This window comes from Abramis brama (assembly GCF_963993115.1).
Source record: "Abramis brama genome assembly, chromosome: 18".
NCBI classification, from domain to species: Eukaryota; Metazoa; Chordata; class Actinopteri; order Cypriniformes; family Leuciscidae; genus Abramis; species Abramis brama.
In genome coordinates, this window is record NC_139980.1 from 3,960,892 (window position 1) to 3,974,867 (window position 13,976).

Consider the following 13,976-nt stretch of genomic DNA (forward strand, 5'->3'; position numbering starts at 1 on the left):
TTGTTAAGTCTGTAAAAAGACTGGGTGATGCAGGTAGTGGAGTGAAGTGTCCTTTGCAATGTTACCTATTTTATTCATTGTTGTAACAAACCTCCGACAGAAGAGGGCGAGATTTCACTAAAAACGGCCATGTGGCTCTGAGCACTGTCCAGTTGTTCTGAATCAGCTGCTGGTTATTATTGGCTGCTGGGACGCCGCTTTATAACGCATGTTCCCCGACCATCTGCCGACCTCACTCATGTTGCGCCAGGCTTTCAGCTCCTCCCGTGTCGCGCGCGCGCAGCAGCGGATCATCGCTCCTCTGTTATTAGCTGATGGACTTGGACTCAGTGGGTGAACCCAGAACACTCTTCTCTTCAGACACACTCAAAATAAAAGTGTCTTCTAACGAGAACACGTGAGACTCTTACGTTTTCTAATTACTTCTTCTTAGGTCAAGAAAGCGCTGGTGTTTCCTTCACGCGGTCTCGGGGAAGAGATTAGAGGCCATCTGTCGCTTGACAAAGAGTAACACAAAATACTTGCTTTCAAAAATGCGTTTACATGTCGAACCTGTCCGAAACACGCGGGATAGTGATGCTGATACTGGAACACACCGAGCCATCATCGTGCTTACACTGGATAGCCGTGTCCCAAGAACGATACGAACAGGTATTGTTGCATGTTTTCTGGTAAATCAAGCCCATGACTAATTTGAACAATCATTGTCAGAGGGGACAGAGACAGAAAATGGCACTATTCCAAATGAATGAATGAGTCATATACCATTACATTTGTTGATTAAAGGATCGGACTACAAGTTCATTTTGTACTTAAATAATTTCAGATACAAAATTATGATTATGCTTTATTTCAAATGCTGCCAAAATGATAATCAATCAAAATGAGATTGTCATATGTACACTGTAAAAATTGCCAGGAATTTACAGGATTAAAGAGTGTTATTTTACAATGAATTACTGTAGTAATTTACTGTGAAATCAATGCATGCTGGGACATTTTCTTACAAATGACTGTAAATCAAAAAAAAAATTGAAATTGCTGTGAAAGTAATGCAATTATTAACCTGGAGTAATTAATTTCATAACTGGCAGCAGTTTCACCTGTAGTGCGCAGTATGAACACAGTGGGCTGATCATAATTAAAATAGGCACACCGTTAAAAGTTTTAGGGTGAAATTACATTATATTGCAGGTTAATAATTGCATTAATTTCACAGTAAGACTTCTCTTGTATCTAACTGTACTGTGCACTCTTTGAAATTTGATGTAAAATCTACTGTAGTGGTCGACCAATATAGATTTTTTGATGGCTGACCGATATCTTAGAGAGCAGGGTTGCCGATATAAAGCCAATATACTGTATATATAATATATAATAATATTTAATATATAATAATATAAATAACCTCACACTGATTTACAAAGAGTAAAAACATCAAACACAATTGCTAAAACACAATTTAGCCTATTTTACATATATTCTGTACATTACTTATTACCAATTTTCATATTTACTAAATTAGAAATAAATAATTAGAAAATTACAAATAAACAAATTGTTGAAATATATGATTAAAAAGGAAATAAACAGTGTAACTAACAGGGTACTCGTAATCTGTTAATTTGTGCAAACTAGGAATAATGTTTTTCAAATAAAGACGAGATAACACTAATTTTACATAGAGCACAGTGGAACTGACATGAATATGACAGTGGACAACTGAATATAGCACAGTATAGTTTGAAATCAAGGGTTTTATTTGCTGAACTCTCCTGTCCGTATGCAGTTCACACGGACTGACCGTTACACATGTTTTTATGCAGTCTACAAATACACACTTCAGAAGATCTCACAGCTGGATTCGACTTAGAGTTGTTTGTGAGGTTTGTGAAATGACATATTATTAGATATTTAAAGACTTGTTGAAATTATATAAATGCTATTTTTTTAATGCTAAGGATAGATGAGAATGTATTTTAGTGTTTTCCTTTATATTACTAATAATTTAAGGATAGTTCACCAAAAAATTAAATTTCTGTAATTAATTACTCACTCTCATGTAGTTTCAGACCCATAAGACTTTCATTCATCTTCGCAACACAAATGATATCTAACTACGCAACTACCAGTTTGACGCTTCAAAAAGTTTATAAATAGCATTTGCACAATTAAGAGCATGATCATATAATGCAACGCTAGCCAAAGGATGACAGAAAAACATGGATGCTGCGTTAATTGCGTTAAATATTTGTGACACATTAAATTGAAAAAAAATGATTGCATGCGTTACCGAGTTCATTTTGACAGCCCTACTCCTTACATCAAAACAGTAATCTGATTACATAATGCACGTTAGGCTACTCTTAATGCTTACTTTACTTGTTACATCAAAAAAGAGATTTGAAAACACCTGATCGCTAGTTTTTCCACAGTCTGAAAACATCAATAGGTCAATGTACACTCAAAAAAAATTTTTTTGCCTCTTGTTCAATTAAATTAACTAAAATAAGCTAAAGCAACATGATTTTTTAACATTTTGTCACAACTTAATTTATTTGTGTTCAATCAACCTAATATATTTATAACTGAAGTTTACTTAACTTGTGTAAAAACTATATGAATCGTTTTTGTTAACAACTATCTGGGCAGTGTAGTTCCCAGCTTGTTTGCAAGAGACTGCATTAGGAAGGTCAGTTTAGGTCAAAAGTGTTATTTACAGGGTTTTTCAGTAAATAGAAAGATGTTGTTAGTTGATGTTAGTGTTAAATGTTCAGTTATGTTAGAAACTTAGAGGACTTTCTGTAATGTTTTTGAATTTTGTGGTTACCATTATGTGGAAGAGTGGCAACTGTGTAACTGTGGGCACTCAGTATTCATTATAGGCAAGTATTAAATCATACACTTAGAACTGCATAAGTGAATGTATTACTACTATGTAAAAAGTGGCTTTAATTTAATTGAACACAAGTATTTTACTTTTATTGGAAGTATCTGTAGAATCAAATTGGCTAAAATTATAATGTTGGAAATTTTATCTAGGCAGGACAAAATTAAACATATCCCCAGAGTTAGATTAACTCTGCTCAGAGAACATTTGGTCCCACTCTAAAGAGTGTTAAAGTAACTCTGAATTAGAGTTAAAGTTAATGAGATAATTCAGTGATTAATTAAGTGATGAACACCTGCTGGTAACAAGCAGAATCACAGAAGGAAAGAGAAACACAAGAACTACAACTGACTTCAGCCACAGCCTTCATGAAATCAACTGAAGTTAAAAGAAGACATTAAATCTCTCAAGATCACAGCAAAGGAGGATTAAACTCTTTTTGGATTAAACAGCATTACCAGCTTCACTTATTACTACCCAGATTTACTTTATTTCTGTCATGCAGCTATATAAGTTATTATTGAGAATTAACTGAGGTTTAGATGTTGTTGTTTTATTTAAATGTTTTGTCACCATTGTGGTGATCAGCGTTTCCTTTAGTTGGGCAGTTTGACTCTCTGGCTTTTTCATGTGAGTTTGTGGTCTTTATAACAGTGTTCATCAAAACACATAATCTATTGCAAGGAAAGCCAGAAATAAAGATAATCAGGTGGTATAGTTTTCAGCATCATTAGGTAGAATAATTCACTAATATTTTCCCTGACCAAAACTGGTTATTTGTTATTAATAGATTTGATTTACCAATGTTATTTTTTTTGCAACAAATCAGACATCCTGAATTAATATTTAAAGAAATCTCCAGACACACACAGACATCAAGAATCAGCATATGAATCTCAACAATGGTGACATGCTTCATGCCGCAATGCATGCTGGGAGTCACCAAAGTGTCACACTTATGGCTCCCAGCATGCATTGCAGCATGAAAGCATGTCACCGTTGTTGAGATTCATATGCTGATTCTTGATGTCTGTGGATTCCTTTATGAGAGAAAGTATTAATGATGAGTATTTTCTATTACTAAAAAGTATCCCCTTTTGGTCAGGGATAAGATTAGTGACTTATTGTATTTTATGAATTATTTCACCTGATCATATTTGTTCCCAGCTTTCCTTGCAACAAATTATGTGTTTTTGGTAAGCAATGCATGCGTACTCCAAATGACATAGCGCTGAACATGATGCAAATATATTTAAATTTTGCTTATCCAAAAAACTAACACATCTGGCAAGAAATGTTGTCCTAGCATTAACCTTCCCTAAAATGTTCATAGCCATACTTGTACCACTTAAATCATTGCCCAAAACACATCCAAGATAATTAACAGTGGTTCTATTTGATATTACACAATCCCCTACCTTGATAGATAAGTTGGGAGCTTTGTTCAGTTTACTTTTCGTCCCAAATAATATGGATTCAGTTTTACCTAAATGCAATAAAAGTGTATTATCAGAGAGCCAGTCTCTTACCCTACAAAGCTCCTCACCTAATATCACTTGTATTTTGAGAACATCCTTGTCTGAAACCAGTAGAGCAGAGTCATCAGCATATAAAACAAATTATAGTCACAAACAGCTTGCATGTCATTTATCTATAAGATAAATAAAATCATCACTTAATTAATCACTTTATTATCTCATTAACTTTAGCTCTGATTCAGAGTTACTTTAACAATCTTTAGAGGGGGACCAAATGTTCTCTGATCAGAGTTAATTTAACTCTGGGGATTTTGCTTGACAAAACTTAATCTAGAATGACAATTTTTTTTTAGTAGTCTTGACTAAATTAATTTAATTTCATACAACAAGATTACAACAAATCATTTCAAACAAATTAGGTTTTGTTGGAAAAATGTAATTCAATTTCGTGGAAAAGATTTCCTTTAATTTAATTAAGTTTGTTCAACAGCTTAATTTTTTGAGTGTTGATTTCTTTTTAAGAAACTTAACTTGCTCCATGATTAAAGCCAACTTAAATACTTTTGTCCATCTAATGAATAACAGCTAGTCTTTTGAACTTAAAAAAATCTCATCAAGGCAACTATAGAATGTTTAGCCTTTAGTAATGCAAGTAGCAACAGTCCTTGTTTCTTAAAACCATGTTTGATTTTCAAAGCTTAAACTTGAGACTAACATTTTATCCATTTTACCTAGGCAAATTACACAAAAAGTTGCAATGAGATGCACATATATACCTCAACCCACAAATCTCAAACATGGTGACAATCAACAATTGTAATTCAGTAAAAATATGAATTCTGATTCATATGACAGCTAAATAACAGTGATAGCAGCAGCATAAATAAAAAAATAAAAAATGTTTTTTTAAGTGGTCTGAATGTCTGTATTTTTAACGAAATTTAGCAGTTTTGTAAAAACAAGTGAAATCATTGTAAAATTTTACTGCATATATTTTTTACACTGTAGGTTCCACTGCTCTGCCCCCCACAATCCATTACAATGTGCAATCATGTTCAGTATTTGAGATCGACAGTAAGGTACTGGTGAAATTTCATTGTAAATGTACAGCAGTTTTTTTATGCAAGTAGTTCAATCTGTCTTCATTACTCTCGTTGACTGGACTCTTCATCTATAATGCTCAGTGAAATTAGATCAAGAAAATTCTACAGATCAATACTGAGTTGGAGATCAGATTATACAGTGAATAATGATGTGTAACTGGGCTGCGATCTATATGAGGGGATCTGGTTGTTGTTTTTAAAGGAAGTGAAGTGTGGAATGTTTCATTTCTAACTTTCTCCTATTCCACTGGTAAACAGTAAAGTGTCCTCATCATAGTGCTGTTTCGGTCGTTAGATTCAATAAATTATGAAAAACATAGATATTTAAAGTGAACCTATTATGCGTTTTTGAATATTACCTTTCATGCAGTGTGTAATATAGTTGTTTATGAATGTAAAAGGTCTGCAAAGTTTTAAAGATCAAAATGCACGATAAATGTATTTATTGTCTCCTAAAAGTAAGTACCAATACTGAACTGCCGAAACAAGTCATCAGTAATTCCAGTCTTACCTTCTGCTTGAACCTATGTAGGTTTGTAATACATTTGATTAATGCCAGCCTATGGTCTTCACTGACTGTTTGCAAACAACGTCTATGTTGACCCTCAAACGCTGTAGTTATATCTGAGACTGGAAGAGTTTGGTTCATGTTGTCGACATGTCGAGAAGATGCAGTTTTCAGCTCTGCGAATCCATTTTGCATTCACTTCAAAAAGATGAAGACTCTCGCTTGAAATGATACTATAAAACGATGCCGTTGGCCCATCACTGTGTATCAAGTGCTGAGGACGATCTGGAGCTGAAATTCAGATATGGTAATGAGCATTACGTTTCCAAGATACACGGTGGTAAAATCACTACATACACAATTATATCATTATATTATTTACAATATACAGCATGGTCTTCAATTATATTTTTAGAGGGAGACAACCCTCAGATGGGGTAGGTCCTGACCTGCCCGTGACCCCAATAACACACCTCCCCCCCACCAGAGATTTCTACCTATGTCTGTTTTTTTTTTCACCCAAAAATGAAAATGCATCATCATCGTTTACTCATCCTCATGTCATTCCAAGCCCATATGATTTTATTTCTTCTATTGAAGAAAAGCAGAAAAGTGATACAGCCTTAGACAAAACAAACTACTAAAGAAACTTCTAAAGAAGTTTGCATTGTAAGTGGGAGACTTATAAAAAATATATAAAACCTTGTAGATATAAAACCACTGACTGGTTGGATAATGCTTTGATCCAATCATACGATTTCCTATTACAGTTTTTTTCGATTGCTAAACGACAGTGAGCACAACTGGAGCTACATGTGCAAAACTCTAACTACAGTCTGCACTACCAACAGTCACCTGAGCTAAACAGCTCACATCAGCTGCAAAACTCACTCCAAGCAACACAACTCTTAACACACGGCTCAAACACTGCACAACCCTCACTGAGATAACACACACTGTCACTCAGAACACACTGAGAGGAAAAACACTAGCATCAAACACCAATACAGAAAATACTAACTTTTCATCTTTACAGTTTGAACAATTTCAGTGACTTCATACAAAGTAATATTTTCTTCAAAGAAAAGAGTGACATTCTTTCACATGATTTATTTACATTTTTTCTCAATTGTTTACACACAAATACTGGTACTTGAGACACAATGACGACAACATGTAACTCATTCACCAACCCCTGAACCAATTCTGCTAAACTACAAGCACAATTCCTGCTTTACACTCAAACTGCAGTTCTAAAACACACCTTTTTCAAAACACTACACACAGTTCTCTGCTTTTGGCACAATTTTCATGCAGAAAATCTCTTGTTTTCACAAGGAACACACTGCCATTCAAATATACACACTGACTCATCACATGGGCAAACACCCGTCACACAGGTTTACAATTAGCAATCAGAGCTTTAGCATAAAAGAGCGACAGGTGAGCTCTTCAATGGAGCAATGGATGCCAACAGTGGATTTGTTTTTTTTTACTGTAACTGTATACAGTCAGTTCTTCTGTTGTTTTGTATGTAGACCACTGTATGAACAACTTTGTGTTGGTTGGGATGTACACTGTGTACATTGTTTTTGTGGGAAAAATAAAATATATTTGTTACCGTGTATTTGTGTGTTCTGAGTATAAAAACAATATTCTCAAATATTTTACAACACACTTATGTATGTACTGTCTGTAGTAAGTGTAACACTGAACAAAAAAAGGCCTAAGTCATTATGATGAATGGAGAAGAAGTGTTTTCCATTCATCATAGTGTTTTACATTGAGCACATCAGTGTTCAACTGGTTCTTATAAATGTCCATTCATGTGATGGTGTGTGTGTGTCATCTGAAAACAAAATACCATTTTGAGAAGAAATAACATTGTTTTGAATGTAAAGTTTCATTTTGCAGGAGAATTGAGGGGTTTTGCCCATTGTGTGTGTGTTTTTTGATTTGTGTGTAGAGTTCTGAGAATATGAGGCATGCTTTCAGAAAATGTGTGTAAACAATCGAGAAAAACTGTAAATGTTTAGAACATAACAATTCTTTAAGGTAAATGAAAATTAGCAGTTTGCTTCAATAGTCTGTAGTAATTTACGGAATTACAGTAATGAGAGAAAAAAGGTAGAAACTAAAAGTACATACTGTTATTCGAACAAATAATTGAGGGGCTCATCCTGCCTCTCTCTCGCATCAGGCCACAGTCAGCAGTGTTTGAAAGGCACAAGGCTGAAATCTATTCTGTTTTGAATGTGTGGTTCACAGTTTTGACAGCAGTGTGTTGTAAATCCACAGTGTTGTGCAGATTGTGGTTAAAGTCATGGGATAAGTGTGTAGAGTTTTGAAAACTGTGTTCAAGCAATGAAAAACTAGAGTTTGGTCCACATGAACTGCTGCTGTGCAGACTGTAGTTCGAGTTTTGCACATGTGACTCCAGTTGTGCCCACTGTCATTTAGCAATCGAAAAAAACTGTAAGTCAGTAAAGAGAATCCCAATATGATGACATGATGGATTCACTGTTATAATGCAATTAGCCATCCAGTTCTTTATTATAGATCATTGGACAGTAGAAAACACCCATGATGGGGTTCACATTGTAGGAGCAATAGTGTCAGTGAACACGCTATGCTGCATGTCGTTCCTCCTTAAATAATATGAAAATATGAAACCAAGGACTATTGTCATGAGATGAGAACCTTAGAAGTGAAGCCATAGCAGGTCTTTGTGTTTAGTAGTGTGACTCATCTCTTGTGAACATCAGCTAAGTGCTCCATCAGACACAGAATACCCATTATTTATGAGGAGAGCAAGATCATTTTGTTTTTGTTTTTGTTTGTGCGTGCATGCGTGTGTGTGTGTGTTGAGTGGGCATCCTCTGTAATGGCACTGCATTTTATGACTTGTAAGACATGATTTATTGTGTGTTAAAAACATTAAACTCTCTTCCAATGAAATGCTGTTAAGTAATGTGTGTGTTGTGAGCTAATAAAGATGCAGACTTTAGTTTGATGTAAGTGGGTTCTTAGTCAATGCATAAGTGACAGGAAATGTCTACGTGAATAATGTTCATGCATGTATGTGTGTGTGTGTCTATGCAGGCTGAGGAAGGCTGTGTGATGGAGGGTGATGGTCTTTCACAGCAGCAGTGGCTGAGGCAGAGGCTTTTACTGGCTAGCCTGGCGCTCGGAAGCCTACTCTTACTGGTGGCCAGAGTGGGCACTTTAGATAGGTAATGTAGCATTCATTCACAGAGAAACTCAAATCCCATAAATGCATGTTTATTCAGTAATAGACCCCTTCCTCCTGTGTACTTTTAGAAATTAAACACTTTTCACATTTGTGATTCATCCATTAACAACATGCCAAATTTATGTAATGTCTTTAAGTATTTGGTGCTGTGATGAACACCATAGCGAATACAAAAATTTGAATGTTTGTTTGAAACATTTTATAGTTCAGAAACAGAAAGCAGGGAAGCTGCTTTGTTTACGGGCTTACCGGGGTATTGGCTGCATTTCTGTTGTTCATTAAGCGCCATCTACTGTCAGAGAGTGAATGTGCATTTTTATTCAGCCCATCTCCTTGCCTCATTCATGCTTATCATCTGTCTTGGGCTTGTTTACATTCACATTCTTCGTTGACACGTAGTGTTGTACATTTTAACTGGTTGATGGGGGGAAATCTAAATAACTAATAATAAGGAATTATCTTGTAGTGCCTACAATAACAATACTGTACATCTTCATTATTGTGATGTATTGTATTACGTATATCGACGCAACGGCACAACACTAAAATGATAATCAAAATTTGTATGCAAACTTGCGTTCTTCACGCCAACTTGAACACTTGCCACTGTGACCTTTGGCTTGCTTAGTTGGGGACACTTAATTTTCAACAATAATATTGATCTGCCTGCATTGACACATTTATATGATAACTGAACTAAGCTGGACGATGACATCACTGTTTTCTCCAGAGCAGCTAAATTAATCACTTTTTTACAAAAAAAATTAAGCTGAACTATGATGCTATTTTCTTCTAGATCTGATGTACAGCAGAAACAAACTTTGTTGCATTATTTTCCGGTTATCTCTGTAAAGCTGCTTTGAAACAATCAGTATTGTAAAAAAGCACTATATAAATAAAGGTGACTTGACTTGAGCCAAATACAAGAAATACATCATGTAAATAGACAAGTGGTCGAATGCAAAGACCGCATATTGGTACAGGCCCTGTATAATGAGAGCCATTTGTAAATCAGGAAACATTAGAAGAAGTTACAGAACCAGAATTAATGTGACCTTTATGTAAAAGTAAATCTGTTTAATTGAAATGACCTATTGGGACATAAACATGTTTTATTCTCTCATTGCAGGCTGCAGTTGATCTGCCCCATTAAGGTCAGAATGCCTCCTGCTGGTGTGTCATGGGAGACTCCTTTACATACGTTCCAGCACAAACACACTCATCGTCTCAAGCTGCACAGGACCAACCACACAATGGAGAAACTACAGATGCACCTCCTCATTAAGCAGCTGCCCAGAGCCATCATCATTGGCGTGAGGAAAGGTGGAACACGTGCGTTGCTGGAGATGCTCAGTCTTCACCCTGATGTTGTCAAGGCCTCCCAGGAGGTCCACTTTTTCGACAATGACCAGAACTACGCCCGCGGCATTGACTGGTACCGCGAAAAGATGCCCTTCTCTTTTCCTCACCAAATAACTATTGAGAAGAGTCCTGCATATTTCATCACTGAGGAGGTGCCTGAGAGGATCTTTAAGATGAATTCCTCCATTAAACTTTTGGTGATTGTGCGTGAGCCCACCACCCGCGCTGTTTCTGACTACACACAGGTCCTGGAAGGGAAAGAGCGCAAGAACAAAATGTATGACAAGTTTGAGGAACTTGTGATTGATACCAACACTTCTGAGGTGAACACAAAGTACAAGGCTGTACGGACAAGCATCTACACCAAGTACCTAGAACACTGGTTAAAGTTCTTCCCTGTGGAGCAATTTCATGTAGTTGATGGAGACCGCCTCATCATAGACCCACTGCCAGAACTTAAGCTTGTTGAGCATTTCTTAAACCTTCCCTCGTGGATCAGTCAGTACAATCTGTACTTTAATGCCACACGTGGGTTCTTCTGTCTGCGATATAACTTCATATTTAACAAGTGCCTAGCGGGCAGTAAGGGACGGATCCATCCGGGTGTAGACCCTTCCGTCAAGGAAAAACTGCAACGCTTTTTCCACCCATTTAACCAGAAGTTCTATCAGATCACTGGCAGGACATTCAACTGGCCCAGAGGATTCCAATAACATCTGACTTTAAGACACTTAGCATATTTTTTTCTAAAATATGTTTTTATTATTATTATTATTATTATGCTTTTCTTGCATGGAAATGTGACAAAATGTGACAAAGCATTGCAGTAAAAAATTAAAAATAAGCATTATGCCTGAGGGGCTCAATGTTGTACACTTTTGGGGGAGATAAACCCATGAATGGCACACTAATAGTAGTCAATGAACAATAACTTGGGTTAAGAGAATGTATTTTACCAAAAAATTCTTACATACTTAACATTTAAACATCCTCAATATAAGTTTGCACGTCCTTCCAAAAATCTTTTAATCTTTCCAAGGCATGCTTGACATAAAAACAAAAAACTAGATGTTTGACAATATGATCTGATGTTGTCCCACCGCCACAGTACTTCTCACTGCTGTACATTTGTACGTTTTTTTTGTTTGTTTTTTTTTCATACCTCTGCCATTTAAACAAATAATAATAATAAAATGGCAAGCATGTCAACTATTAACGAGTCAGTTGATGAAAGGTGAAAGAATAAGCAAGGCTTGATTTGAACCCAAACTGAAAATACAAGGTTATTACTGCCCCCATGTGGTGGAGATATAAAACATAGTCCAGGATCAATATTAAGAATTAAAGTTTTATTTCACTAAGTGAATACACATCTGTAAACATTATTCATCTGTTGAATTACTAAAAATATATTAAATATATACTTCAACCTTCAATTACAAATGCAGAATAAGAACTATTATGTATTTAACATACATAATATTTGTAGGCCTACTTTTTTGGTCTGTATTTGAATTGTACACATACAGTTCAAAGGTTTGGGGTTGGTTAGATGTTAATGTTTTTAACTCTCTTATGTCCATCAAGGCTGTGAAACATTATTACAATTGAATTGTAAAACATTATTACAATTTAAATAACTGTTTTCTATTTTAATATCTTTTAAAATGGAATTCATTCATGATGGCAAAGCTGAATTTTCAGCATCATTTCTCCAGTCTTCAGTGTCACATGATCCTTCAGAAATCATTCTGATCTGCTGATCACCAAACATTATTTTTGTGGAAACTCTGAAAATGTAATAGTTACTGTCCCACACTTTTGAATGGTAGTGTATATTTTATCCTCTTAAAAAAAAAAAAAAAGAGAAATAGAATCACAGTCTGTAAATTAACCTCAAAGAAACTATTTAGATCTGAACATATTTAAAAATCACTATAACTGTACAATACATCTAATAATTACAGTCTTCACTAAGGCCTGAATGAGAGTCTAGACTCAATGTGCCTTTACTGTCACATAAAACTTAACGCTGTAAGCAAATGTACTGTATGTAATGGACTTTGAGCATTCCTCCCTTTGAGCCAGTAATGCTGTAAGGCCGACAGGCAGTGACTCATTCGCTGTTCAATCCGGCTACGCTGCTACCTGATCCATATATGCGTCGCCCAGACTCTATATAATGATTCCTCAATAGTTTAAACTTCATGGTGCCAGCATGAGTGCAAGTAAAGTGACAGTAAACTACCATGATTTTGCTGGCATACAGTATACGCACAGAAACAAATAAAGAAATGCCTACATAGACTGAATAGACACAAAAAAACACTATCAGAAGGCTCAGAGTATACATATGATTTAAAGCTGAATTGTGTTGTTGTTTGTGCAAAATTGGTTTCTAGTTTAAAAAAACAGAACTGCATAAATTATGATTGTTTTCTAACAACATCCATCCCACTCCTTCGCCAGTTTGTCACTGGTCGACAGAGAAGATAGTACCGCCACATACTCATGCTATTGATCTGTCTAAAACCAACAGAACAGTTTCCAGGTAAATCAACCAATGAATGGGTTACCTACAGTTGTCTCTGTACATTAATCTGGGATGGGAGAAAGTATTTAAACATCTAAATAGCTACACGAATCAGCTTAAACGAATGCCGTTTGTTCATAAAAACACTCAATGGTAAGTACATTGAGCATATTAAATGTGTTCATTGAGAATACATAAAGGCATTTTGTTCATTTTATACTACAACGGCATCTCAGGCGTGCTTGTCAAAACCCAGTACTTGAATCATCTGCGGTTATATTAAGCTGGAAGTGTGGAAGTAGTAGTGTCTTTTAGTAGCGGTTTGCATCATCGTAAGAGCTGACATCAATATCAAAGAAGTCCTCGAGTTTCCACTGCAGAGTCTCAAAGGTAGGTCTGTCTGCAGGGACATTCTTCCAGCAGTCGCACATGATTTCATACAAACATTTTGGGCAGTTTAGAGGGCATGACATCCTGTAGCCTTTGGGCAACTGTTGTACCACCTGATAGTTTGTCATGGCTGGAGAAAGAGAGAAAATCAACATCATTACTCTTCAATACTTTGACAAGGTCCAACATAATTATAGAATGTAACAATAGTTCTCAGTGGGGTGGGGGGTGTTGATATTGTCAAGGTCAGAAGGGGAAAAGTTGCAAATAATAAATGAAACTAATCAAATAGAGAGACTTATCAACTTTTTAAAAAGGAGGTGAAATCACTCCCCGTCTCTTGTTGACGTCAACGGAAATGCATCCAATCAAACTCTATAGTATATTTTGGTACAAATTGATCCATCACATGGTACAGGGCCAGGCTAGCCAAATTAAGTAGATGGACAGCATGATATG

At 35.8% G+C, this 13,976-nt stretch overlaps 2 protein-coding genes across 3 annotated transcripts in view; one reads left to right on the forward strand and one right to left on the reverse strand.

Moving 5' to 3' along the window:
* Positions 1-12,470, forward strand: LOC311068620 (heparan sulfate glucosamine 3-O-sulfotransferase 5-like). 2 transcript variants are annotated; one of them, XM_084091192.1, is made up of 3 exons: positions 1-651; positions 9,082-9,212; positions 10,362-12,470. In XM_084091192.1, the coding sequence occupies exons 1-3, from the start codon at positions 544-546 to the stop codon at positions 11,305-11,307; spliced, it is 1,185 nt and encodes a 394-aa protein (XP_083947318.1). In that variant the 5' UTR covers positions 1-543; the 3' UTR covers positions 11,308-12,470. The 2 variants fall into 2 exon arrangements, with proteins under 2 accessions (XP_083947318.1, XP_083947319.1); XM_084091193.1 differs by having other exon boundaries at positions 1-397.
* frk (fyn-related Src family tyrosine kinase) overlaps positions 11,753-13,976 on the reverse strand; it is a 19,165-nt gene continuing 16,941 nt past the window's right edge. The window contains exon 8 of the mRNA XM_084091191.1: positions 11,753-13,647. Within this exon, the coding sequence (XP_083947317.1) occupies positions 13,439-13,647 (209 nt within the window). The 3' untranslated portion in view covers positions 11,753-13,438. The remainder of the gene's footprint in view (positions 13,648-13,976) is intronic.

What these genes read in the sequence shown, in the direction of transcription:
- LOC311068620 (XM_084091192.1), top strand. Translation starts at nt 544, where the DNA reads ATGTCGAACCTGTCCGAAACACGCGGGATAGTGATGCTGATACTGGAA. An exon ending in CCCAAGAACGATACGAACAG is followed by an intron (nt 652 to 9,081) that starts GTATTGTTGCAT and finishes GTGTCTATGCAG; the next exon opens with GCTGAGGAAGGCTGTGTGAT. An exon ending in AGAGTGGGCACTTTAGATAG is followed by an intron (nt 9,213 to 10,361) that starts GTAATGTAGCAT and finishes CTCTCATTGCAG; the next exon opens with GCTGCAGTTGATCTGCCCCA.